General features: G+C 36.6%; 1 protein-coding gene across 1 annotated transcript; it reads left to right on the top strand.

Moving 5' to 3' along the window:
- The first annotated feature begins 22 nt into the window (after positions 1 to 22).
- Positions 23 to 14,399, top strand: UTP15 (UTP15 small subunit processome component). Its single transcript, XM_036886090.2, has 13 exons — positions 23 to 195; positions 2,923 to 3,093; positions 5,107 to 5,199; positions 5,294 to 5,478; positions 6,574 to 6,752; positions 7,324 to 7,449; positions 9,315 to 9,450; positions 11,031 to 11,115; positions 11,629 to 11,778; positions 12,473 to 12,574; positions 12,969 to 13,102; positions 13,281 to 13,339; positions 13,768 to 14,399. The coding sequence occupies exons 2-13, from the start codon at positions 3,004 to 3,006 to the stop codon at positions 13,983 to 13,985; spliced, it is 1,557 nt and encodes a 518-aa protein (XP_036741985.2). The 5' UTR covers positions 23 to 195; positions 2,923 to 3,003; the 3' UTR covers positions 13,986 to 14,399.
- The last annotated feature ends 13,553 nt before the right edge of the window (positions 14,400 to 27,952 follow it).

The following is a 27,952-nucleotide window of genomic DNA, read 5'->3' as shown; positions in this document are numbered from 1 at the left end:
GTGAGCTTGCGCCGTTGCGTCATCTTCCTGCGACGGGCCTGGCGGTTCTGTCGCCATGTGTTTCTGTGGCTCGCTTCAGGATCCGCGTGATTTCTCCCAAGTGATCCTCGACAGTCCGGGGAGGGTGCTGACGGAGTCCAAAAAATTCTCCTTGAAGCCGGGGTGCCCTGGCGGACCCTCAAGGGACCAGCTGAGGTATGTGAAGGCGGCTACCGATGGGGGTAATCCAGACTCACGTCGGGAGTCCGACAGTGTCTGGCTTGCTCCTCTGGGGCTTCCCAGGCTCCAGTGGAATGGCTATCCTTCACTAGCCTCTCATCCGGATCTCCGCAGTTTAGACGTATAATCTCCTCCTCTGCGGTCACATCCTCTTACTGTCCACAGTTAACTAGTCCCCGGAGGAATCCGCACCCCTCCGACGTAATGGGCAAATTTCCATGTCTGCTTTAAGGTTGCCTCAGATTCGAATGCCTCCCTCCCCTCCTTTGCGCCCATGTTAAGTGGTCGTCAGTTTTGATACTCTACTTAAAGGTCCCGCTGAAGTGCAGTTTGAATCTTTCTGGGAGCCGTCCAAGTTAGAATTAAAAATCTCTTCTGAGTTCTCAGGACTCTACGTTATTCATAACATATTTGATTTTTTTGTATTGTATTGTAGTACTTATTATTCATTTAGTCCCAGTGTCTCAGGCTCTGCCCTGTCTCCAATCATTTTCATCCTCCTCATTCTCACATCACTTCTTGCCACCCTACCTTTGCACTGTGACATGCTCACTCCCTCCCTCTTCCAGTACTCTTTCTCACTTCAATATGGCAACCCCCTGCCCCTGCTGCTCACTTCTTTCTAAAGCTTTAAACTATTTCTCTCAAGACAGTTACGTACTCCTTAGATTATACTGTAGGAAGGGGCAGAGACCCGCAGATGAATAGATTTGGTCTGGTGCCTATTTCTGGATAGCCAGTGAGCCAAGAATTTTTACAGATGAATCTTTGCAGTATATTTGATGATAGGAAACACTAACTTTGAATTCTAAGTGAAATGTTAACCACCCCCTCCAAAGAATCCCATTCTTTTCATTCATAAGCAAAAAAAAAAATGTACTCATAATTATTTTAGGGGTTTTGTTAGTAAAAAATTGAGAATTTTTTTCTTTCTTACTGTGACACTACATATATCCTAGATTTGTTGACTTGCAAAGCCTAAAATATTTATCGTCTGGCCCTTTACAGAAAACATTTATAAACTCTTCCTGTATAGCAATGTTCATGTTAAAGACACCACCTGTGATTTTATTTTCCCACAGAACCAAGCACAGGACTTCCTTTCCTTCCTTCCATATTCTTTTTTAATCTTCTAGACACACAATGTTCAGTTTAGTGGGGAAAAGAGATCATTACAATGCAATGCAATTATGTGCATTGACAGAAATGTGCATTGTCAAGTAGCAGTGTAGAAGACAGGCCCCTGACCTAGCTTAGAGGTCAGAGGTTTCCTGAAGGATGTGATCCTTGAGTTAAACTTTAAACGGTAAATAGGAAGTAGGTAGAAAGAGGTAGCGATTCCTAGCAGAGAGTACAAATGAGCAAAGACAAATTGAGACAAGAAAGAGCTTGATGTGTTAAGGGAGTAACAAGCGGTGAAGCTGGAAAGGTAACAAGGGCCAGACCTCAGAGAGCCTTACATACCTCGTGAAAGAGCTTGGACCTTTCTGGGGTAGTACTGGGATTTGTAGGAAAAAATAGATTTGCAGTGTGGTTAGTTACCTCTGATGAAAGTTGGAAGTCGAGGGAATTAGGGAGATCTTATATTGCATTAGTTCAGTAGATGAGATCTGAATTAGGGCAGTGGGAGTAGGTTGATTGGGGATGAAGTTTAAGAAGATTTGGGAGGTAAAATCAGATCTTATTCACTATTTGGATATTGGGATGAGGAGGAAAGGACAAGTCACGGCTGATTCCAGTTTCTTAGCTGGTTGACAATCACCAGCTGGAATGGAGAATATGAGCATAGGTCATGTCTGTTTCACTCACCATTGTATCCTTAGTGCCTAGAACAGTGTTGTCTACATTGTAGGTACTTGAATGAATGAAAGTTTCCCCCTTTTAATTGTTGATTGCTGTTTCATCAACAGCCTTTAAAATATGCTGTACCTATTTATTTTGGTGTTACTGTTGCACTGTTTTGATAGGTTTTGTAATAGATGGTGAGTCATACAGTGAATCATTAACCTTATAAAATTGAATCTCTTGCAATTGAATAGTTGTGGAAAGACATTTTGGCTTCAGTTTTAACTCATTTTTATCCTTTTCTGTTAGTTTATGTTCTATTGTTTTCTTTCTTACTCTTTAAATCTTTTGCATGTAACTTAAGCTTCTACATCAATATTAGCTTTTAACTTTATTTTAAGCTCTTAAGTTTAATTTTAAGCTTTTACATTAGAATAGTATCTTTTTTTTCCTTTTTGGCATTCTTAGGCTTTTAGGAAGTCAAGTCCTCAGACTATGTTCTTACAGATTAAATGTAATCTTAAATTTAGTTTCAGGAAACTTGACGTTATTTGCAGTTTCACCTTAATGCTCTCTGTTGTTGTGAATGAACATTCTAAACCAGTGTACTTCTCCCTGCTTTGGCTACTGGATGACTGAACCAGATTTATTCCCAGGTGTTGTAAATTGGTCAGTTAGGTGTGAGAACATTTGGGTACAACCTCTGTATGTAGCTAAGTAGATGATGCATTATGGCAGTCCTTTCTGTATTCTTCCTGCTTCCATTAGATTTATCTCTTCTCTGTTACAGTTTTATGGTTTTTTGATCACTAATGTATGAGCTACCTCACAGCCTTTCGAAAGGGCACAAAGTGAAAATCATAACTATTTCTACAAGTTTATGAATAATACGTATCTATAAAATATTTTCTTTTTCAGACATAAGACAGAGTCTCTGTAATTATTTCTAACATCGGTTTCAAAATTTACCTTTGGATAACAGTCCAATTATATGAAATTATGGCTGGTTATAAGCCAGTAGCTATTCAGACATATCCTATACTTGGTGAAAAAATCACCCAAGATACACTGTACTGGAACAACTATAAGGTAAATTAGACAACGATGGGTGGGGGGGCAGTTGCATTAATGCGTGTTTCTACAGCTTATTTTGTACTTCGGTTACTCTGATGGAGAATGAGTAACTAAAAACAGCCCATAATTTGGGTGGAAAATTTGATACCTGGTATTTTTCCTTGGAATTTTATATGAAAATCCATAGTGCTTAATCAGTTTAATCATAAAAGTATATAAGTCCCTAGAAAGAATAGATGATTTAATCAATGCCAAATGAGTTAAATTTTAAAATTTGAATCTCATATGTAGGAAGATTTTTTTTTTGCCTTTCTTAATCCAACTAAGGAGGAAGTAAACAAAATTAATTCTTTTAGATTGTTGCTTACAAATTGTTTTTTTGAAAAGATGAAACAGCTAAATAGATAAATGGAAAAATATTAGAATTGGGAGGTTTATGGAAAAAGAAATTTAAATGGCCAGTAAATACATTAAAGAGCCTGAGCTTCGCTCACAATTGAAGAAATGCAAACTAAAAAAATAATTTGGATACTATTTCTCATCTGTTACATTGGCATAAGTGAAAAACTGTGATTATCATTGCTATTTTGAGGAAGGGAAATTGGTGCAAACTTCCTGGAGGGCATTCTGGCATCATCTGTCATGATAAAATTGCCTTTTGGCCTTGTAAGTTCCACACCTTCAAACTTAGTGATTATACTTCCAAAATTTGCTTAGATGTGTGGATAAAGATGCTCATTGATGTATTATTTGTAATGTTAAAAATTTTGGAAAAAACTATGTCCATTGGTAGTGGACTGGTAAATTATTTTGTATCCTATAATGGATGGTAAATTTATTGTTCATGTGAAAAGTTAGCTAAGATGTGTTATTAAGTGAAAAAAAAACATCTATGAAAGATCTATGGTATGATCTTCATGTCAGTTAAAAAATACATGGTTAATATATGCTGGCATAGGGATAACTTTTTTTTTTGTAGATAATTATTTTTTATTGAAGTGTAGTTGACATACAGTATTACATTACATTAGTTTAAAGTGCACAACATAGTGATTCAACATTTATATACATGATAATTCTAGGTACCAGCTATCACCATATCAAGTTGTTACAATATTTTGACTATATTCCTTATGCTATACATTACATCCCGGTTACTTATTTATTTTACCATTGGAAGTGTGTACTTTTTATTTTTTTTGTGAGGGCATCTCTCATATTTATTGATCAAATGGTTGTTAACAACAATAAAATTCTGTATAGGGGAGTCAATGCTCAATGCACAATCATTAATCCACCCCAAGCCTAATTTTCGTCAGTCTCCAATCTTCTGAGGCATAACAAACAAGTTCTTACGTGGAGAACAAATTCTTACAGAGTGAGTAAGTTACATAGTGAACAGTACAAGGGCAGTCATCACAGAAACTTTCGGTTTTGCTCATGTATTATGAACTATAAACAGTCAGTTCAAATATGAATACTCATTTGATTTTTATACTTGATTTATATGTGGGTACCACATTTCTCTCTTTATTATTATTATTTTTAATAAAATGTGAAGTGGTAGGTAGATACAAGATAAAGGTAGAAAACATAGTTCAGTGTTGTAAGAGAGCAAATGTAGATGATCAGGTGTGTGCCTGTAGACTATGTGTTAATCCAAGCTAGAGAAGGGCAATAAAACATCCATGTATGCAGAAGATTTCTCTCAGAACAGGGGGGGTGAGGTTCTAAGCCTCACCTCTGTTGGGGATAACTGTTCTTTAACCCAGTAATAATCACAGAAAATTCCACAGCTGAAGAAAAAGAGGGATTGGCTTTTCAAACATATGTTTGTTTACTTTAATGGCAACAAGGATAGTCTGGGTGATGGGATTTGGACTATTTTTGCTTTCTTCATATTTCTGTATTAAATACAACCTACTAAATGTTACTGAGAACAAAAAGAAACAGTAGATAAGAAATTATATAATGCTTCAATAGTTGTTACCGGTTGTAACTCTTAATACTCTTCATTTTTTCATTAAGACCCCTGTTCAGATCAAGGAGTTTGGTGCAGTGTCAAAAGTAGACTTTTCTCTGCAGCCTCCATATAATTATGCTGTAACAGCTTCTTCAAGGGTAAATATAATAGTAAACTTTTCTTTTTATATAGCTTATATTTACTACTGATCTTGAGCCATCTGGTGAAATACTGTGTTTTTTTATCTTGTAGATTCATATTTATGGCCGATACTCCCAGGAACCTATAAAAACCTTTTCCCGATTTAAAGATACAGCGTACTGTGCTACTTTTCGGCAGGATGGTAGACTGCTTGTGGCTGGCAGTGAAGATGGTGGAATTCAGCTTTTTGATATAAGTGGGAGGGCTCCCCTCAGGCAGTTTGAAGGCCATACTAAGTAAGAGACAGGGTTTTTTGGTGTTTTTTTTTACTGAGGCATAATTAACATAGAATCAGGTGTACAACATAATGATTTAATATTTGTATATACTGCAAAATGATTGCCATAATAAGTAATTAACATCTCTCACTATAAAGTTACAGTTTTTTTTTGTATTCTTTTTTTGTTTTGTTATAAGCTGTTTTCTGGGCTTTGGATAAATACAGAAAGAGAAGTTCAGTGAGGATTATGTATCTTTATGTACTTTATTTCCTGGTTGTTCTAAGACACAGTGCTCAGTTAACCTGATCTAGTCCTATGGTCCAGTTTGATGGGGCTCATGAAATCCCAAGAATTGTATATTTTAGGGAATGTTTGTTTATGTAGGGAGATGTCTTAACAGCTTTTATCAACTTCTTTGAATTCTGTGACCTGATTGAGGTTGTAAGCCATTGACCTAAAGGCAATGTCACAACTATTAAAGAGCCTCTGTTGGCTTGGAGGTTCTCATTTTGAAATCAGGTTGGAAGGTGGATTTAGTATTTTGTACCTTGATACATTGAATAGCTGTGGTAGTTTTATATTGTAACTTTGTTTCAGGATTACAGTTATTGCTGAAATTCGTTATTGATTTAAAATCTCAAATTTGTTGTTTTTAGTGTATTATCAGGATGGTCTTACCGCACCAGTAAAACATTTAAAATATAAGAGACATTGATGTAACATAATCCCACTTAGTGGCAAGTCTTAGAATCTTCTAAAGAAGTACCCATTCTGATTTTTTTATTTGCTCCAGCATTTACAGCAGGGTTAGGGTTAGGGTTGCTTTCATTGAGCAGATGAATAGAATTGTTAACAAACTAGAAGATGTAATTTTAAGTCTACTGTTTAATATTAAATTCGTAGTGCAGAGGTGTTTAAAGTTTGTAATTGGCCTGGGGACAAACATCTGTTTTAAAGATTTCTTTTTCTCTAGTGATTTCCCTTTAAAATTACTCCCTAAAACTGAGCTACTTTTTTGTTATCTGGGGGAAAAGGAATGTTTTATGTTAAATGGGGTCAGAAATAAGATTGTTTTCTTGCTTTTTAATATACTGATCCTTGATCTTTCAGAGCAGTTCATACAGTAGATTTTACAGCTGACAAATACCATGTGGTCTCTGGGGCTGATGATTATACAGTTAAATTCTGGGATATTCCAAATTCCAAAGAACTTCTGACATTCAGGGAACATTCTGATTATGTGAGGTGTGGATGTGCTAGCAAACTGAACCCTGATCTCTTTGTAACAGGTTGGTGAACTCCTTTTTGTCCCTTTGTAGTTGATCATTTTATTATTATATATTTTAATAATTGCTTTGGGACTCCTGGGCTAGGGGAGTTAAAAAAATGTTTATGAAGAAATATGCTTCCATTTATCCAGTTGTATTATTTTCTTTTTCTTCCTTTGGTGATTGTTCTTAATGTCCTTCAAGAGTGTTTGAAAATACCAGGCTTCCTTGAAAACGTGACTACATAATGAGTTTAGTCCCCAGGTTTTCATAGACTCTCCAGCAGCCAAGATAAAAGGCCTATGTAATTCAGTCTTTGTGGGTGCCTGCACAGAGTCCCAGAAGACTCACTTGTGGCAGAAACCCTAAGGTAGGTGTAGTTTAAGATTCTGTGTGGTATAGAGTAGCACTTCCTCAGAAACAAGTCAGTGCTACCAGTGAGTTGGAGGAAATGTATCTTCATGAATGTGTCTTTTAAACATTTCATCTTAGCCTTTTCTCCTTTTAAAGTTTATGTTTGAATACACGCACAAACACACACAGTTTTTGTTTGAACAGTGAAACTCACATTATACAAAAATTGGTATTTTAGGTTCATATGATCATACTGTGAAGATGTTTGATGCACGAACCAACAAAAGTGTTACTTCCGTTGAGCATGGGCAGCCTGTGGAGAGTGTCCTGCTTTTTCCCTCTGGAGGTCTTCTGGTATCAGCAGGTATTTCTTTTAAAAACTGTTTCTGCTGGTATTGTTGGTCTTGGATCAAGTGTTTCTTTATTAGTTTTTATAACTTACCAGTGTGCATTTGAATTGCATATCTAGGTCTTTGTTCACACAATTGTTAAGTGGGACAGGCAAGCTGTTGTCATTTATTGAGTACCTAATGTGAGTCAGTCACTGTAGTATTGTATACATATTACCTCAGTGCCCTAGATGAGCCTACAAGCTAAGTAGTTTTCTCCCTATTTTGCAGCTAAGGAAATAAATGAAAGTTTGTCCAAGACAAAGTGGTAAGGGGGAGATCTGAAATACTTAACCCAGATCTGAAATTGTGTGACCTTGGGCTGTTCCTTAACTCATATAGACCTTGAAAACGACATTTTGAACAGGATCAGTGGTCTCTAACTGTGATATCTGTCATAAGCTGTCACGTATGGGGAAGGTGGGGACTTGTAGTTGAGTTGCAGGCTTTGTTGCCCAGGCAGGATAGGTAAGAACTTTGCTCCCCGCTCTAATCCCTTTTTCTGTTTTACCCAGAACTTGAGATCCTGCATTGTGTACTTAACCCAGAAATACAGGTTGTACTCCTGCTGATATTCCTAAGAGATATGTGGCAGTTTTTGAAAACACAGGTTCTTTCAGATCTGGCATCAGGCTTGTCTCGTTATGTGACTGTCTTGTTTGAAATGGCATTCCCAGGATATAGCGTATAGTACTGAAAGAAGAGAAAATGTGGAATCAGAATGGGCCCCGGTACATTTTTCAAGTTGAAACTGAGGTGTTTTTTTGTTATGTTGATCGTAGTGCATTTTCAAAATATTAATGGAAGAAGTAAATGGGCTTTTTTCATTTGTCAAGTCAAAATTAATGTGTTGACATTAAAATACATGGGTAGTATGCATACTTTATAGCATACATGATGGTTGGGTGTGTTTTTTTTTTTTTCTGCTTAATTCTAAAATTCAAATAGAGAATATCCTGTTTTATACTTTTTCCCAGTACCTACTTGATTTCAGAAGAGGATAATAACATTGTCAGATGTACCAAATCTTCCTTTTATTTTGAGAAATGGAAATAAGTTCATGTTTAACAGAGAGAATGGATACTTGATGCTAATCTCCACTGTATTGCTAGCTAATTATGTGACCCCGGGCAGTTCCATATAGACCTTGAAAGTGACAGGTTGGACAGGATCAGTGGTTTCAAACTGTGGTATCTGTCATAAGCTGCCACATGAAGGGGAGATGGGGACTGTGAATTGAGTTCTGGGGACTGTTGGTTGAGTTCCAGGCCCTGTTGTCCAGGCGGGGTAGGTAAGAACTTTGCTCCCTGCTCTAATCCCTATTTCTGTTTTACCTCCTAGACTTTCACTTAATATTTTATTGAAAGAAAAAATGCTGTATTGGAAAAACTTTTAAAACATTGGATTAAATTGCTTTTAAGGATCCTTCCAAGTTTTAGAGTAAAAACTACAGGGAAGTTTTTTGTTTTGTTGGGATTTGCAAAGTTTTTAGGAAATAAATTCTACATTATTTATTTCCATGGTTATACAAAATCTTTTGAAGAATGATTTTATTATAATTTTCTTAAAATATTTTTTGGTTTGGCTTTTCATGTTACCAGGTATTCTGTGTACTTTGCAAATATGAAATTATTTAATTGTCATCACAGTTCTGTGAGGTAGGAACTGTCATTATTATCAGTTACACACCCAGTAAAAGTATTGAAACAGGGCAATCTGGCTCTGAAATCTCTCACTTCACCTCCATGTTGTGGAGTGTCCGGTGAAGAATGCTTTTTAGATCTTTAAAATTTTGAGTCTGTAGGCAGAATATCAAACTAATGATTATTTCTTTTTATAGGAGGTCGTTACATTAAAGTCTGGGACATGCTTAAAGGAGGACAGTTGCTAGTGTCTTTGAAAAATCATCATAAAACTGTGACATGTTTATGTCTGAGCAGCTGTGGACAGAGATTACTCTCTGGCTCACTGGATAGGTTAGCATTTTAATTTCTTTTCTTCATCATTAGTGTACAGGTGTTTACTGCTTGAGGAAATGAGTTGTTTCTTCAGTATTTGTGATAAAATAAATACTCTGCCAAATGATTTCTGCCATGAAAATAATCTGTTGAGTTGAAAATAGTTTTGACCTTTTGTATATATACAGCAGACTTACTTTCTCCTTTGACATAATTTATTGCTTAAGGAATTTTATTGAACTGTTTGAACATTGGTTTATAAGAAATCTGTATTATTCTATAGTTTCTTTTAAAATCATTATTGTATATTTGTATATTTCAAAATATTTATAATGAATATATATTCTACATTACATTCTTTAAAGTTTAAAACTTCATGTAAAAATTTCTGTGTACATTAAAGTGGTCCAAATACCATCATTTCAAGTAGGTATTAGTATTTCAGTAGTTAATGTTCTAGAACAGTGCTGTCCAGTAGAAATATGATTCCTTGTCATTTTAAATGTTTTAGTAGCCACATAAAAAAGGTAAAGAACTAGGAAAAGCTGATTTAGTGATTTAGTCCAACATGTATTTCCTATTGTTTCAGTTTGTAATCGGTATAAAAATCATTGAGAGACTAGAAACAAATTAGTTATCTAATACATGCCCCATGATACAACAGTGTTTTTACAATGAAATGTGAAATATAGTTGTGCTTAACAGAAAAATATTTTTATACTACCTCAGTTTTAAAATTGAAATTTAATTAAAATAAAGTAAAATAAAAAAATTCTTCGTTTTCACTAGCCACATTTCAAGTGCTAAATAGCCACAAGTAGCTAGAACAATGGCACAGTTCTAGAATTAGCTTCTAGTTACCTGTGGTTGGTCATTTTATTCCCATAGTTCCTAGTTCCTTTTTTCCCTGTGATGGAAAGCCTTGGTTTTTCAGCATGCTTATTAAAAATGTATGCATATTTTAAAAGCTAGAAAATATTTCTAATACAAAGGAATTTATTATGTAAATATATAGCAGATTTTCTAAAATGTTATTAAGCCATTTGGGACTTGATTTTTAGATGTGTCCCTTAAAAACTAACTGTAAGGTGACTCCATTTGCAGTAGATCTCAACCCAGAGTGATTCTTGCCCCCCAGGGAATATTCGGCAATATTTGGTTGTTACCCCAACTTGGGGGGAGTGCTGCTGGCTTAGAGCGTAGAGGCCAAGGATGCACATAAACACACAGTGTGCACAACAGTCCTACAACAAAGAATTATTTGGCCCAAAATGTTAATAATGCTGAAGTTGAGAAACTTTGCCCTTTTGACTTTCAATGAGTTTTTCTTTACTCCCGTTTCGCCTTCAGCTGACAGTTCAGACCAGGTTCATGGTCTGACCTTCTGGTGGCTAGTCAGTCTTTATACATTTTGGCTAGTGCTAATAAGCAATTGATACTATTGCTTTTATGAGATTCAGTGATGCATTAGTTTGTGAATAATATTGCTAATCATTGTTGTATAAATTTTAATAGTGAGATATTAAATAAAAAAATAGTATGTTTACATTTATACTCATTTCCAAGATGATTTGTGACAAAGTTTTCTTTTGTATCAGGAAGGTGAAAGTGTATAGTACAACATCCTATAAAGTAGTCCACAGTTTTGATTATGCAGCTTCAATTTTGAGTCTTGCACTTGCAGTAAGTACTTTTAGCTTTCTAATACTTTCACTGACCTTGCCTGTTAAATGAAACTAAAATGGAATTGTAGGGTTTATCTTTGTATTTGAATAAGTCTTACTTGCTTCTTGTCACATTAGATAGTTAAGACAATTGCTATAATATATGACTTGTTCCAATAACTTAGCACAAATTCAGATTTAGGTCCCATTCATTGATTAGCTTTAAATTAAGCACAGTGGGAAGTTGATAAATCTCTCTTCAGCATATTTAACTCAAGGGCTAAATGCTCTAAAAAGTCAAGTTGGCTCTCCAAGCAAAAAAAGAGGTGGGTTGGATGGGGGAGAAAAGGAGCAATAAAATGAAATGTCCTTTTCTTTGTTGACCGTTCTTTCTGGAATGTCCCTGTCAAGTTTTATGAGCTATACTCTTGAAAGTATAAATAAGCAGCAAACATGTTATAAATGGTATTTCGAAGAAAAAGAAAAGTTATGAGTTATAAGTAGACTAACTTATTTTTCTGATTGCTGTTAGCATGAAGATGAGACAATAGTTGTAGGAATGACCAATGGAATACTGAGTGTTAAACATCGGAAATCTGAGGCAAAGAAGGATTCTCTTCACAGGAGAAGAAGGCCTGCATATCGAACTTTCATTAAAGGAAAAAATTACATGAAACAACGGGTATTTGTATATTTCTTACATGTATTTTTAAAGGTGAAATTTTGTTTTGAGTAGCCAACTCCATCCCTGCACATTACTAGCAACTATAGTTAACATGGCGTTTAACTGTTTTGCTTTCCTCCCGATTGCTAGATGAGGACATTATTAATGAGCAAGGCAGAATAAAGATTGTTTATTTGACCCCCTGAATCATGGCAATGTTATAGTGCTTTACCTTAGTTGAAACAATGTCTTTCACATACTGATTTGAACTTCTAAACAACCCTAAAAAGTAGTAGAGTTAGTACTGTCCCCATTTGACTTCTGAGAAGATGGAGATGTATGGAAGTTGATTGATCCAAGATTTCATTGTTGGTAACCACAGTTGTTGGGACTAGATTGCAGTTTCTCTGATTATTGCTTTCTCTGTTTACTAAATCATACAGCTTGCCATGTGAAGAGGATTGAAATCAGTAATATTGCCTAGAATTGAGGTATTGTCTATGTATTGTTAAGTCAAAATCATAGGAGGGTAACAACATATCAGTGTGGCAAATTACTCTGTTTTCATTTAATCTGCATCATGGGCATATAACTGGTATTTCTACCCTAGTTCAGGAGCATCCTAGTATAAAAAAAAATCACTGTGGAAAAGTTTTGAATGGAACTATATACAGATACTGATTTATCTCTATAAATTTACCTTTTAATACAGGATGACATTTTGATCAACAGGCCATCAAAGAAACACCTAGAATTGTATGATAGAGACCTGAAAAATTTCCGGATCTCTAAGGCCCTGGACAGAGTCCTTGAGGTGAGTGAATATCACACACACACACACACACAGATACACACACACACACACACAAAAGAATATGTATATATATATTTTTATTGAGGCTTTTTTTTTAGAGCAGTTGTAGGTTCACAGCAAAATTGAGGGAACAGAAAGATTTCCCATGTACTTTCTGCCCCCACATATGCATTATCAATATATGGTACACTTGAGTGATGCATTTGTTATAATTGATGAACCTATGAGCAACATATTTTTAAAAGAATCATTTTACTGCTTGTCTTGTGTATTACCATGACTTAAAACTGTGAAGATAAAAACGTGTTTAAATTTGGTAATTGTTAATGAGTTCCAAGACTGATTTCTTTCTTGTGCTATCTTGCCTGCTCGTGTTGACTGAAAATTTTTCCAGCCCAGTTGTACAATAAAGACACCTGAGATTACAGTTTCTATCATAAAAGAGCTAAGTCGAAGAGGAGTCCTTGCAAATGCTCTTGCAGGTCGGGATGAAAAGGAAATCAGTCGTGTTCTTAATTTTTTGATAAGGTATGTTTTATGTCTATGAAACACATATATTTGCATCTGAAATCCTTTATCTCCAAATGAGAGACATTTACTTTTAGCTTAATCTTTGAAGAGAACTGATGGAACAGTTCAGTAAATCTATTTTAAGGATTTAAAAAAATTTTTTCACATTTTAGTAAATAGAACTTTTGCCCTGTAGGAATCTGTCTCAGCCAAGATTTGCTCCTGTTTTGATCAATGCTGCTGAAATAATTATTGGTAAGTAGTTGTTGAAACTTGGAAAATCCTAGCCTGCTTGGAGAAATAGAGATGCCAAATTATGAAATCAAATAAGTCAAAATATGTTGTTGTTGTCACTCCTCCAATAAAAATTTTCCTAGAGAAAAACAACAGTAAATCAATGCATTTTAAAATGGAGTGAAATGTATACAGTGGTTTGACTATTAGACCATGGTTATTTTTTAATGGGAAAATAAAAAGTCAGAACCTCCACACTACTGTAATTATTTCTTTTTGAAATAGATTTATTCAGATGGATTGTTTGACTTCTGTAAGTAATAAATTATAAAATAAGTACAGATTTTTCAGTGTTTTTATATTTAATATTTTATACTTTTTCTAAATATTGCTATTCATTTATTGTTTAGAAAGATGCTTCTAGTTAATGTGTTTCTCTCTCTTTCTAGATATATACCTGCCTGTGGTTGGTCAGTCACCTGTAGTTGATAAAAAGTTTTTGTTACTTCAAGGGCTTGTAGAAAAGGAGATTGATTACCAAAGAGAACTACTAGAAACCTTGGGGATGATGGATATGCTTTTTGCTACCATGACGAGGAAAGAAAGCACTTCTGCATTGCAGCATACATCTGATGGGTTTCTGGAGAGCAAGAAGCTAGAATCATAATGTTGCTTAGTAAGACACATGAGAACTCCTAAGTTGGAATAGATTTGATTCTATTAGTGATTGAAAAGAGATTCTCTGATACATTGACAAAACTTTTTATGCAAGTAATTTTAAGAAAGAGACTGGAATAACTATGATTGGAAATATGTACCTGTTTTAAGACACGGTTTTTTCCACATAATATTTTGAATAACCTCATGGCATCTTTTGCCAGAAGATTACAGTTTTCTCAGTCATAGTTTACCTTGGAACAGTTGATACTAATTTTAATACAGTATAGTACTGTATCAGCGTTTGTGTAGAAATTAGAACTCTCAACTGGGAATCTTGCCTGAGGAAAAGGGCTTGATTTTTTACTTCTGTCCTGGAAAATGATGACGACAAAACAACAAATAAATTCTTTCTTCACTCTGATCAGTGCCCTTGGGATTTCCAGGCCCCAGCTGAGCTCACCTCCCACTCATGACATCATCACTTATCCTAAGTCACTTGTCCTGCTTCAGCTGGTAATAGGACTATGTCTCTTCCAAGTGTGGCATTTCACAGGCCAACTCTAAATAATTGATGCTAGCTAGTTAGACGTATATTCAGAGAGTGTCATGAGGCAGATTTGAGACCTAAAAATTCTGTTCTCCATGTCAGGTTTCTTTTTATTTCTTTCACCTTGACTATCCTTAGCAGAACAAGGTGTAGAGATAGACCATATATTTTTTTTTTCTTCTCAATATGCAACCTTTCTACCAGGTTTTCAACTTGCTTCAAGTCAGGGGAATGATAAAACTTAGCATTTCTCTTAAAATAAATAGCCTGTCAGCCTTTTATGCGTATGTTTGAAGCTATTTTATAGCTACCCACCTCTCTGAAAGCCATTTCCCCTGATCTGTAGATTTTTTCCCTCTAATCTCCACAATTTTTTTTTGGAACCCCAGGCCAGAGTAGCTTGCTTCGGAAAGTAGTTGTTTTTCTTTAAAGTTCAATGTAAATGATGTTTTTTTATAAAGAGATTCTTATTGTCTTCTTGGCTTTTTGAGATGTATCAATTCCTGATGGATAGTCACTGGTTAGTGACTCTAAGCAAGCACACTGACCTTGCTACCTCTCCCACCTTTCCCCAATTCCTATCCCGCCTCAAGATGTTAGTTATCTGGAAGGAGACATGCCTTGGGCTAGAAGAACCCTTAGTTAAAGGAACATTTCTTAATGTGAATTCAGCTATTTCTATGTTCTGGTAAGGGCATATGCTCAAAAATAGGGCCAAGTTTTCCTTTTGTGAATTGACTGAAGCAATCATAACAACAGTAGCTTGTACAAAACCAGGAGTTTACGTCTCTGAATAATTACGAGAGATGAATCAAGGTCAGAAACTGTCTTCCTGGTGAGGAGGCTTAATTTATTTAAAGAACTTTGTATTTAAAAGCTTTTAAAAATCTAACTTCATAAGTATGCTGGTAATTTGTATAATAGTAAAAATTACATTGAAATTCTACTTAAAGCTAATTGTCATTAAATATGTAATATGTAACAACGATTTTCCCATACATTATTTTGTTTGATTCTCATCACAACCACCCAAGGATGGTATTCTCATTTAACTTTGAATTAACTACTGTAGTTAAATTCACTCTTGAATCCCCAAAACTTGAGTCTCTCCTCACTCCAGCACTCTGATCTCGCCTGCCTGCTGGGGCTGAAACTACTCATTCCCCTTAACAGAACTTTCCTGAGTGCTGTGGTCTTAGATGAGATATGTAATGATTACAGATTTTCAAAAAGGTTATGAAACAATTCCCATAGCCATCAGTACTTTTTATGTTAAGTTCAGGAATAGTTTTTATATGTATTGGGACAGACTGTTGTATTTGCCGTTTGAAGTATTTAAACATAATTACAGTATGTAACATTGGCCTTCAGATTCTAATTTAAAATGCGTAACAGATTTTTAGACTTGGGAATTTTAGATGAAAGGTATTTTAAAATGTTAACTAAACCTGGAAAATACTGAAATGTTTTAGAGAACTTGGAAAGTCACTGTTCATTTAATTTGTTGTATTTATAAGAGTTAAGTACTTGGGAAGGTTTTGTTTGTTGGGTCAAGCATTTGAATGCTATTTACAAGAAAATCAAATATCTTAAATGCTGTTAAGTTGTGTAAAGGAACCCAGGCTGAATTTATAAGTTGCTAAGGGATTGTTAATGGGGTTTCAGTTTAAAGAAATTTAATTTGTTCACCTTAAATCAACTCTATCGAATGTTTATTAAAGCCCTCTTGAAAGTGATTGTTAAAAGGTATTAGTGTTCTGAATGGAATATTTGTAAGTTAAGCTTAAAAGCTTAAGGAAAGTTGAAATGCTTAACTTTAAAAGCAACTATAAATTGTCTTTCCTATGAACAAAATGTCCTTCCAGACAGATTGCTAAATAGGCTGCTTACCTATTCCCCTTGGCCACAGTTAACTGGACCTAATATTCTGCTTGAGAGAGACTGTGGGGTCAAGATGGTTTGCTGAAACAACTTCAGTGCTAACAGTTAGTTGATATGTGTAACTTGCATATTTTTGAAATGTTCCATTTGATAGGTTTTGGCAGGGGTGAGGGTAATGCACCTGGTTCAAGCCCTGTCTAGGCAGGGGGTTGTAGTTGGGATTTATAATCCAGTTCTTCATCTGGGAAAGTGCAGAAGCCCAGGGATGTTGTGCTTGGGTCAGCAGCAGAGACAGCTAGTCCGCAGAGAGAAAGGAGAATGAAACTGAAGTTCAGAGAAAATAAGACAAGTCCATTCTTCCTCAGCGGGTCAGGCTGGAGAAGAGAGAACCCATTTTAGTTTTCGATGGTTTCTGTTTCCCTTCTGGCTGTACCTCCTCTCGTTAGGGGTCCATAGAAGTCTTTGAAGTCCCTGTAATAAATTCTCTTTACTTAGGTGAGTGAGTAGTTCCTCTTTCTTACAACTTCAAAAACCCTAGTTTGCTAAGTCTGATACTGGGACACATGTTAGAGGCCATATCCATGAACAAAATAGACAAAATCTCTTCTCTTGGACCTAATATTCTGCTTGAGAGAGAGGTGTTCAGTTAGCCAGTAAAATACATAGTGGGTCAGATGGTGGTAAATGATGTGGAGAAAAACCAGGAAGAGGAAGAAGATACGATATGTGGGGAGGAGGTAGGTGTGTTACAGCTTTAAATAGGGAACTGCTGGAAGTCCTCACTTGGGCAGCAGTTGGGCAAAGGCCTTAAGGAAATGAAGAGGAATCCTCTGATATTTAGGGACCTGCAAAGATCCTGAGGCAGATGCCTGGTGTTCTGAATAGCAAGGAGGCTTGTCTAGCTGACCTGGAGCAAGGGAGAAGAGAGGGGTAAGGTAGAGGGCGACTGAAATGAGATAGTGTGTTTAGGCAGCTTGGGGGGAATTTTACCATAAAGGGGAGCAGAAAAAATGGGCAATGGCTGGAGGAGTGTGGGGTCAAGATGGTTTGCTGAAACAACTTCAGTGCTAACAGTTGGTATGTGTAACTTGCATATTTTTGAAATGTTCAATTTGATGGGTTTTGGCAGGAGCACTCCCATGAGACCATCACTGCAAACAGGATGATGAACATGTCTGTCACCCTCAAAAGTTTCCTCCTTGTAAACCCTCCCCAGCAAGGCCCCTTTCGCTCAGGCAGTCCCTAATCTACTGTCACTATAGATTAGTGATTAGTTTGCATTTGCTATAATTTGATACAAATGGAATCATAGAATTTGGGGGGACTTGGCTTAGCATAACTGTTTAGAGATTTATAGTTCAAGATTTAAACTGGAAGAAATTACAGAATGTATGCTAATGTGGATAATCCCATTGGGAGGGAAAATAGTAATAGAGGAGAGAAGGGACCAGTCGCTGGGGCAGTGACCTTGGGAGGGGGTATGATAGTTATGGGCCATAGAATTCAAGCTGGGCAAGTAAGGAAATGAGATCACGGAGTGAGGACAAGTGAAAACATAGCTGGGTCAAACGGCATTGGTTTGCATACAAGAGGTAGTAAGCTAGAGACATGGAAGGTGCTGGTGAGAACCCATAGAGTTATGACAACTGTTGGAGGGAGAGCAAGCCATGAGCTAGGATGTACAAAAGATGATGGTGCATGGCCAGCAATCTGTTGTGACCAACATGGGGTGGGGTAGGTGTGCCGTCAGATGGCATGAAAGAGGAGAGGTTTTCCTTGGGAGGAGTGAGGGAGAATGGCCCAGAAGCAGCAGTGATGATCATCCACGTCACCTGTTAGGGCAGCTGTGTTTGGGGTGTGGGAACATCGACAGCTTTGGGGAAGACTGTCAAGGAGGCTGCTGACAGCACACAAGGAACTGACCTTCCCTCACTCCTACCTTCCAAATCGTGAATACAGAAAATTGGTGGAACCCAACTTTGCATCCAGGGCACATCTGCAGAGGAATCTGGAAAATGTGGCTCTGTCCAGCTCTGCAGTTCTGAAGTCAACCTAGAAGGAGGATGGACCAGAAGATAAGGAAAGCAATCCACACAGTATTCTCCAAATATTCTACACATCTGCAAAGATACGTGCATGTGTAGCCTTCTAAACATGGGAGTCTGCATACTAGGTGTTCTGCATTTCAGTTTTCCACTGATCATGTATGAGAGCTTGCTCCATTCTAAAAGCTCTGCTTCATTCTTTTCTAGGCTGGCCTTCAGTATCATGGTATAGATGTGCCATAATCGATTTAACCAGTCTCTTATCAGTGGACATTTAGTTTCCATTCTTTTATAGTTAAAAGTTCTGCACTGAGCAAGCTTTTATGTAAGTTTTTGTGCATTTTGAGTAATGTATACTGGGGTAAATTAATATGAATTACTCTGACCCTAGAAAGCAAGACTTTTTTTCCCGCCCCAAAAGCTTTACTTGGTAATATCTCATTCCTGCTACTTCATATCAGGAAATGCTATTTGCCTGCAAGTCAAGTCTTCATTCTCCAGTATCACTTTCAAAGATACATTCCTTCAAGACCTCCTCATACAGGGTACTTCATATTCCACAGGTCATTTAATAACTATGAGGCAGGGGCTACTGTTTTCCCCACTCTGCACATAGTGACACTGAAATGACCCAGAAAGTTTTAAGTGACTTGTCCAAAGTCACACAGTTGGTTAGTGGGACCTAGGATTTGAACTGAGGCAGTCTGGTTTGAGAGTACATATTAACCACTACAGGAGTAGCATTTTATATTCTAGAAACATGGAATACATCCTTATTCATCAGATTATTCTCAATCTTATCCATAAAATAGTTGGTGCTTTGTAAATATGTGAGGAATGAATAAAATGAATGCATGCTTATTGGATCCAACTTGGCAATTATATGAAAACAGCAATTTGGCTACTGTGTACAAGATGAAATGGTTATATGATCATCACTTTTCTGATAGCTACAACTCAGTGTTTCTGGAAGCTGTCCTTACTGCCCATTGAGAAATTTTTATTCTCTGAAATTCAAACTGTTCGTTGACAGTTTACTGTAGCTCACCATTAATCCATGAGGTGGCAGTATTATTTCAAAAACCATGAGAAACCTGCTTTTCCATAGCTTTCTCTAAATCAAGTTGGTGTTCTGAGGTAGTAAGTTGAGTTTTCTCAGAAAACAACTAAGATATTTGATTATTGCTATGTTGGCAAAGTGGATTCAAAAGCAATCTGTAATTATTTGTAGATGCTAATCAGAAATACGGAAATAAAATCTGACCAGGGCCTTCTGAACTAAAGTTTAAACTTGTCAACAATACAGAATAATGGAAAGAACATGAACTGAATGATCTGGGGAAATTCCAGCTGCTCTGGACCTCAGCTTCCATATCTGCCAGGTGGGCCCGGATTACCTCTTTTGCAGGATTGTTGTGAGAACACATGCGATGATACACAAAGAGGGTCTTACCCACATTACTGTGTTTTTCACATGTTTGTAATTACGGTAAGTCTTGCCCTGCACTAGTTGGGAGCTTTTTCTTTAGCTTGCTTCCCTGATTATTAATATCATTTGGATCACTTAGATAGGATTGAGTCGAAGTTTTATGCTCTTAGGAAGGATGTTTTCTAAATACATTAATCACATAAACTATAAAATGAGGGATGTAACAATTGAGGCAGCTTACAAGCCTTTTGAAAGTAAGTGGTGTGATTTGCAGTATATACAAATAAAACATTAACCCCTTATGCATGAAAGTAAGATGTTATTTCCTATTGCATCACTAGAGTTATAGCAAAAGTTTTAAATAGAATTATTTATGTCTTTAAACATGTTTGTGCACTTTCCTGTATTCAAAGTAACTATAGCTGGGACTGTGTGATGACTATTTGACAAAAAGGTTAATATATAAACAATTTAAAGAGGGCTGGCAATTTTGTACAAACGTTAGACTCATATCAAAGATGTCTTTTCAAGTGTTTTTTAAGAAATGAGATATAATTGACATATAACATTATATTAGGTTCAGGTGTACCAAAAATAGATATTCTTGACAAATGCTCCCAATTAAAAAAAGTTGTCTGAGTCAAAAGCAGTTTCCTTGTAGGAAACAAATGGAAAACAGTGGTCAGAGTTTTTCTTTTACTGTTGTCCTCTTAGGATAAAAGATTTTTAGGCTCAGCTGTCTAATCTATATTTATCTTCCAGGGGGAAAAGAGATAGATATTAACAAAAATTTGAGAAAGAACAAAATAGACAATTTCAGTGAAACTTATTGCCAGTTGCATATATGAATTTTCTTGTTCTAAAATTTGTAAGCAAATACTGTGAGCTTATGCACATGATTTCCTACCAAAAGATCATTACTCATAAACTTAGTGGTTTTATTCACTTAACTTGTAAGCACATTATAAGGTAGTTAAGGTAGTATAAGTCAGTACATTATTAATGATAAGAAACTCTATGGTAAACTTGTAAAGAGAATCATGTATAATTCTGCTTTAACAATAAAGGAAAGATGATCAAAACTGGAAAATTATAGACAATAATAATAATAGTGTCCAATACTAATACTGTGCTTACTAAGGCATTCTTACCAATGTACATATATTAACTTATTTAATCTTCACAACTCTGAATAGGTGCTATTGTTGTCTCCATAAAAATTACCGTTTTTGCCAATACATATTTTTATATGGTATAAAGTTACAAAACTAAACACAATTAGAACAAAGTATTATAAGGAGATATGTCAGGTTGGTAGTAATATCACTGTATATATATATATGTTAGATCATCACATTGTACACTTTAATATATACAATTTTTATTTGTCAATTACCTTAAGACTGGGGAAAAAAAGAATTAGCCACTTTACAAAAAAAAAAAGAATGAGAAGTAACTAGATGCAGAAAAAATTTAAACAACTTATGAGAGTATTTGACAAAACTATACAAATATATTTGAAAAGCTGGATTACATAGATGCTTTTCTTAAAAGTATAAATGAACAAAAGAGGTCCCAAAGAGACAGAAAGTTAAAACAGTACACTGACCAGGGGAAGCAGTTGAGATGGTAATCTGAGTAGCTCTGAACTCTTACATTTTATTAGTGAATTCTTTAAAACTTTCAAGGAACAGGAAATTCTAATGTATTTAAACTTATCTAGAACTTAAGAGAAGAAAATTTCCTGTCATTTTTGGAAGCCAGCATAACAAATAGAGGCCTGACGAAACTTTTTTTCAGTAGGTCTTACTACCTAAGTAGTTTTTGCTATCCCTGAGGGACAGATAGTTCTTTGCACCCTGGATGTCTGGTCTGCCTCTAGTACGTGAAGTGCTCATCGTCGTAGGTTGACATAGCACCACCTTGTGGAAGTCAGGTGTGATCATGTAATTTGCACTGGCCTATGAAATACGGGCAGAAGTGACGTGCCCCTTATAAGCAGGAGTTTTTAGATCCAGTTCATGGTTCACCAGATCTCTCTTTTCTCCCCTCCCATGATGACCAGCAGATAAGCTGATCTATCTACCTCATCCCAGAGTGAAGATGACATGGAGAAGAGACACAGTGGACTGACAATGGACATATGAGTAAGAATTAAACCTTTGATACTCTAAGCTCCCGAGATTTGGGGATTGCTTGCTATCCCAGCACAACCTAGCCTACCATTATTCATACACTCCTCTTCCCAGACAAAACTATAAACTAAACTCACTTGTGAATATCAATGTTAAAATCTTAGTTAATGAGGAAAAGATTGCAGGCATACATTGTAGGAACAATATGCTCTTGAGTTAAGACATTTAAACAGGTAAGTGTCTTCCCCACTGATGACTTGGAGACCTCGCAAAAGGAGATGTGTGTCCCCTTCTGAAGAAAAGGGAACATGGATTAGTTTGTAAAATGTAACTAACTTTGTCCCCTCCTTCCCCCAACCTGTTTTGTTAGTATCAAAAAAGAGTTAAGGATTCAAAGTAGATAACAAAAGCCCTAGTAATTAGAAATGTATCTTAGAGTTGAGATATGAATGAAGAACATCATAAAGGTCCTAGGGCTTATCCTACACAATGTCATGGCACAGTGCTCCCTGTCAAGGCAGAAGAAATGGGCATTACTCCCATTTTGCAGGTGGAGAAACTGAAGTAGGGACACTGAGTTTGACTCAGATCAGCAAGCTCCTGATGCAATTTTACTTGCTGATATTTTCTTATTTTGAAAAAAATATTGCTTAAATCAGTGAGTTTCTAGAAAAAAATACTATAATGTTTGCTGCATGTTTTTTCTTTTTCCTTTAAGTAATAATGGACGTAATGATGAATATGTCCAGGTCTTGCAAAGAACCCTGGATAACTGGTTTTCTTTGTAAATATAACATTGTCTCTGCATTGCTATAATTAGGCCATGTGATCAGTGATATACTTTCTTAGAAAACAGAAACACTGAGGTCATTTGATAGAGGAACACTAATTTCATGTTCAATGCAATCAGTATAAGCTGTTATATCAATAGACCAAATAGTAGCATGGATTAGTTCATTTCTAAATTTCTTTCTTAACAGTATACGAGATGACAGTTTGAATCTCCTGGATCCATCCTGGAATAACAGGAGCGATGGCAATATTTGAAATGTGAGTGGTGACTCACTTGAACAGTAGCTGACATAAGGTTGAATGGATAAGAGAAGAGAGAGCTGTGCAAGGACAGGGATTGTATCTGCCTTACTCATGGGGTCTGGCATGCAGGAGGTGCTAAATAAATGTTTGCTGCTTGAAGGCTGAATTCTGAGAAGGCAAAAATCAGACTTGAGATATGGGTGAGCAGGGCTACTAGAGAGGGAGGTGACTTCTCTTGAAACTAAACAAGAAGTGAGTCTTTGGTTTCTTGAGCACTAGAGAAAACTGGAAGCTTTGAGGAAAGAAGGCTTTAAAATCCTATAGAGCTTTTATTTTTATTCTGAAATCATTTTAGATTTACAGAAAAGTTCTAAGAATAGTGCAGCTTCCCCTAATGTTACCAGCTTATATTGTTAACTACAGCACTGCATTAAAACCAGGAAACTAATATTGGTATAATGCTATTAACTAAAATACACCAGTTTCTCCATGATGTCTTTTTCTGTTCTAGAATCCAAACGAGGATCCTATGCTGAATTTAGTTGTTGCATCTCAGTCTCCTCCAATCTGCAATGGTTCCTCAGTTTTTTTCTCATTTTTCATGACCTTGACATTTCTGATGAAAATTGGTCATTTTGTAGAATGTGTCTCAATTTAGGGTTCTCTGATGTTTTTTCGTGATTAGACTCAGGTGATATGTTTGGGCAAGAATCCCACAGAAGTGATGTGTCTTTTAGGTCCACATTATGTCCATGTGTCTTCTTCCTGATGATGTTAACTTTGATCCCTTAGTTAAGGCATTGTAGGCCAGGTTTCCCCACCATTAAGTTATTATTTTTCCCTTTGCAACTGAGAAATATTTAGGGGAAATAATTTGAGATTATGTGAATATCCTTAAACTTGCACCCATGAATTTCATCCATTAATTGTGGTTTTGATTTGCATTTCCCTAATGATTGGTGATGTTGAGCGCCTTTTCATTTATCTGTTGGCTATTTATGTATCTTCAAAAAAGTGTCTATTTAGGCTATTTTTTAATTGGATTATTTGGTTTTTTTTTTTGGCTGTGGAGTTGTTGGAGTTCCTTATATATTTTAGATAGTAATCTCTTATCAGCTAGATGGACAAGCTCTTTGTGAGGGCTCAGTGGAGAAAGGACCTGCGAAACTCCTTTATAAGAACTGACTTATTACTAACTCTGACTTCAAAATGTTACCACTTTTAATCTTAGGTAATATGATTTAAATTTAATGAAGAAGATAAATTATTCCATTAATAATGAGAATTAAAAAGAGAATATTAAAGATGGTGGTGTGAGAGGTGAAACAGAGACCTCCTCCTAAAACCACATATAATACGAAAATATAATTAATACAACTAATCCTGAAAGAGCAACAGGAAAGAAAGCTGCACCAGACTGCATACACCTGGAGAAAAGAACAGACCTCACAGAACAGGGTAACATACCAAAGCCATGACCCAGCAGCACCCAGGCCCTTCTCCCACCCCAGTTCACCAGCAGGAGGAAGAGAAATGGAGTGAGGAGGGAGTGGAGGCCTGGGACTGCTGAACTCCAAGCCCTGGAGATCTGCTCTGGGAGCATGAACCTACATTGCATGGTGCTCTGGTGATTAGTGGGGTTGAAAAGCTAAGACAGGCAGAATACCTGGAGAGACTGAGATTCCAGCTGCTTGTGGAAAACAGGCATCCATATCTAGATGCTCTGGGTGGACAGTCTGAGAGACTTCCTAAAAGCGAGAGGGCTGCTAAGGAGGCAAGAATTGCACAGAACTTACTGCTCAGGTAGACAAAATTGTCCAGGTGCACTCTGCCCAGCAGGTTGGGAACTTTCAGGATCTTCAGGTGCTCCATCCCCCTGGCTGGCTATGCAACTCCAAGGTGCCCCGACTGTGATATGCAGTTTGCTGCATCTTCCTCCTGGCCAGCCACACCTGGCTCATAAACCAGCAAACCCTGCCCTGGCATCAGGCCAGCTACAGGGAAGCCCTGCCTACAGCAGCTACAAACGAAAGCATAGAGGCTTATACCTGTGTGTTCAGCCCACTGGTTCTGGCAGTGGAGACAGGCATAGCAGCTGGGAACCAGGACACAGCTCTTTCCTCCCCGTAGGCACCAGCACCGCTACCCTGCAACTCTCTACATCACTCCAGGGGCTGTGTAGCTCCATAGAGTAAAGCTTCTGGGTACTAGAGGATGCCACATACAAATATGAAATGTCAAAGGAACCTGGTTCAAAGCAAAATCTCACAAACACCAGAAAAAGGGTTGAGTGAGACTGAACTATCAATCTACCTGGAAGAGTTCAAAATAAAAATCATAAGCATGCTCCTGGAGGTACAGAAAAATATTCAAGAACTCAGGAACGAATTTAGGATGGAGATCCAATTGTTGAGGAACACAGTGTAGGGTTTTAAAAGCAGATTCAATATGGTGGAGGAGACAATAAATGAAATAGAAATTAGAGAAGAGAAATACAAAGAAGCTGAGGCACAGAGAGAAAAAAGGATCTCTAGGAATGAAAAAATGCTGAGAGAACTGTGTGACCAATCAAAACAATAATATTCATATTATAGGAGTACCAGAAGAAGAAGAGAGAGAAAAAAGGATATAAACTGTCTTTGAGGATGTAATTGCTGAAAACAACCCCAGTCTGGGGAAGGAGATAGTCTCTCAGGCCATGGAGGTGCACAGATCTCCCAACACAAAGGGCCCAAGGAAGACAACACCAAGACATAATAATTAAAATGGCAAAGATCAAGGGTAAGGACAGAATATTAAAAGGAGCCAGAGAGAGAAAAAGTGTCACATACAAAGGAAAACCCATCAGGCTATCATCAGACTTCTCAACAGAAACCTTACAGGCCAGAAGAGAGTGGCATGATATATTTAATGCAGTGAAACAGAAGGGCCTCTAATCAAGAATACACTATCCAGCAAGATTATCATTTAAATTTGAAGGAGGGGTTAAACAATTTCCAGATAAGCAAAAGCTGAGAGAATTTAGCTCCCACAAACCATCTCTACAGTGTATGTTGGAGGGACTTCTCTAGATGGAAGTGTCCCTAAGGCTAAATAGCTGTCACCAGAGAAAATAAAACCACAGTAAAGAAAGTAGAACAGTTAATTACTAAGCAAATGCAAAATTAAATCAACTACCCCCAAAGTCAGTCAAGGGATAGACAGAGTACAGAATATGATACCTAATATATAAAGAATGGAGGAGGAAGAAAAAGGAGGAGAAAAAAAAGAACCTTTAGATTGTGTTTGTAATAGCATACTGTGTGTGTTAAGTTAGACTCTTAGATTGTAAGGAAGTTACCCTTGAACCTTTGGTAACCACGAATGCAAAGGCAAGAAGTACGTACCTATCAATAATCACCCTAAATGGTCTGAATGCACCAATAAAAAGACATAGTGTCACTGAATGGATAAAAAAACAAGACCCCAACTGTATGCGGCCTACAAGAAACTCACTTCAAACCCAAAGACATACACAGACTAAAAGTGAAGGGATGGAAAAAGATATTTCATGCAACTAACAGGGAGAAAAAGCAGGAGTTGCAGTACTAGGATCAGACAAAATAGACTTTCAAATAAAGTCACAAGAGACAAAGAAGGACATACATAATGATAAAGGGGTCAATGCAACAAGAGAATATAACCATTATAAATATCTATGCATCCAACCCAGGAGCACCTACATATGTAAAACAAATACTAGCTGAATTAAAAGGGGAAATAGAATGCAATGCATTCATTCTAGGAGGCTTCAACATTCCACTCATTCCAAAGGACAGATGAACCAGACAGAAAATAAGTACGGAGACAGAGGCATTAAACAACACATTAGAACAGATGGCCCTAACAGACATCTACAGAACACTCTACCCAAAAGCAGCAGGGTACACATTCTTCTCAAGTGCTCATGGAACATTTTCAAGAATAGACCATATACTAGGCCACAAGAAGAGCCTCAGTAAATTCAAAAAGGTTGAAATTACCAACCAGCCTCTCAGACCACAAAGGTAAGAAAACTAGAAATAAGTTATGCAAAGAAAATGAAAAAGCCCACAAACACATGGAGGCTTAACAACGTGCTCCTAAATAACCAATGGATCAATGACCAAATAAAAACAGAAATCAAGAAATATATGGAGAAAAATGGCAACAATAATTCAACACCACAAAATATGTGGGATGCAGCAAAGGCCTTGCTAAGAGGAAAGCGTATTGCAATACAGGCCTACCTCAGGAAAGAAGAACAATCCCATATGAAAAGTCTAAACTCACAATTAATGAAACTAGAAAAAGAAGAACAAATGAGGCCCAAAGTCAGTAGGAGGGAAATAATAAAAATTAGGGCATAAATAAATAAAATTGAGAATAATAAAACAATAGAAATAATCAATGAAAGCAGGAGCTTGTTCTTCCAGAGAATAAACAAAACAGATAACCCCCTAGCCAGACTTATCAAGAAAAAAAGAGAGTCTACACACACAAACACAATTAAAAATGAGAAAGGAAAAATCACTGCAGATGCCACAGAAATAAAAAGAATTGTTAGAGAATAGTATGAAAAATTATATGCTAACAAGCTGGATAACCTAGAAGAAATGGACTATTTTCTAGAAAAATACAACCTTCTAAGGCTGACCGAGAAAGAAACAGAAAATCTGAACAGACCAATTACTAGCAATGAAATTGAATTGGTAGTCAAAAAATTACCTAAGAACAAAACTCCTGGACCAGATGGCTTCACTGGTGAATTTTATCAAACATTTAGTGAAGACCTGATACCCATCCTTCTTAAACTTTTCCAAAAAGTAGAAGAAGAGGGAATACTTCCAAACTCATTCTATGAGGCCAGCACCACTCTAATAC

This window comes from Manis pentadactyla, chromosome 2, assembly GCF_030020395.1.
Source record: "Manis pentadactyla isolate mManPen7 chromosome 2, mManPen7.hap1, whole genome shotgun sequence".
Taxonomy (NCBI): domain Eukaryota; kingdom Metazoa; phylum Chordata; class Mammalia; order Pholidota; family Manidae; genus Manis; species Manis pentadactyla.
The sequence above is the reverse complement of the archived record's forward strand: the minus strand, read 5'-3'. Positions and strand labels throughout refer to the sequence as shown.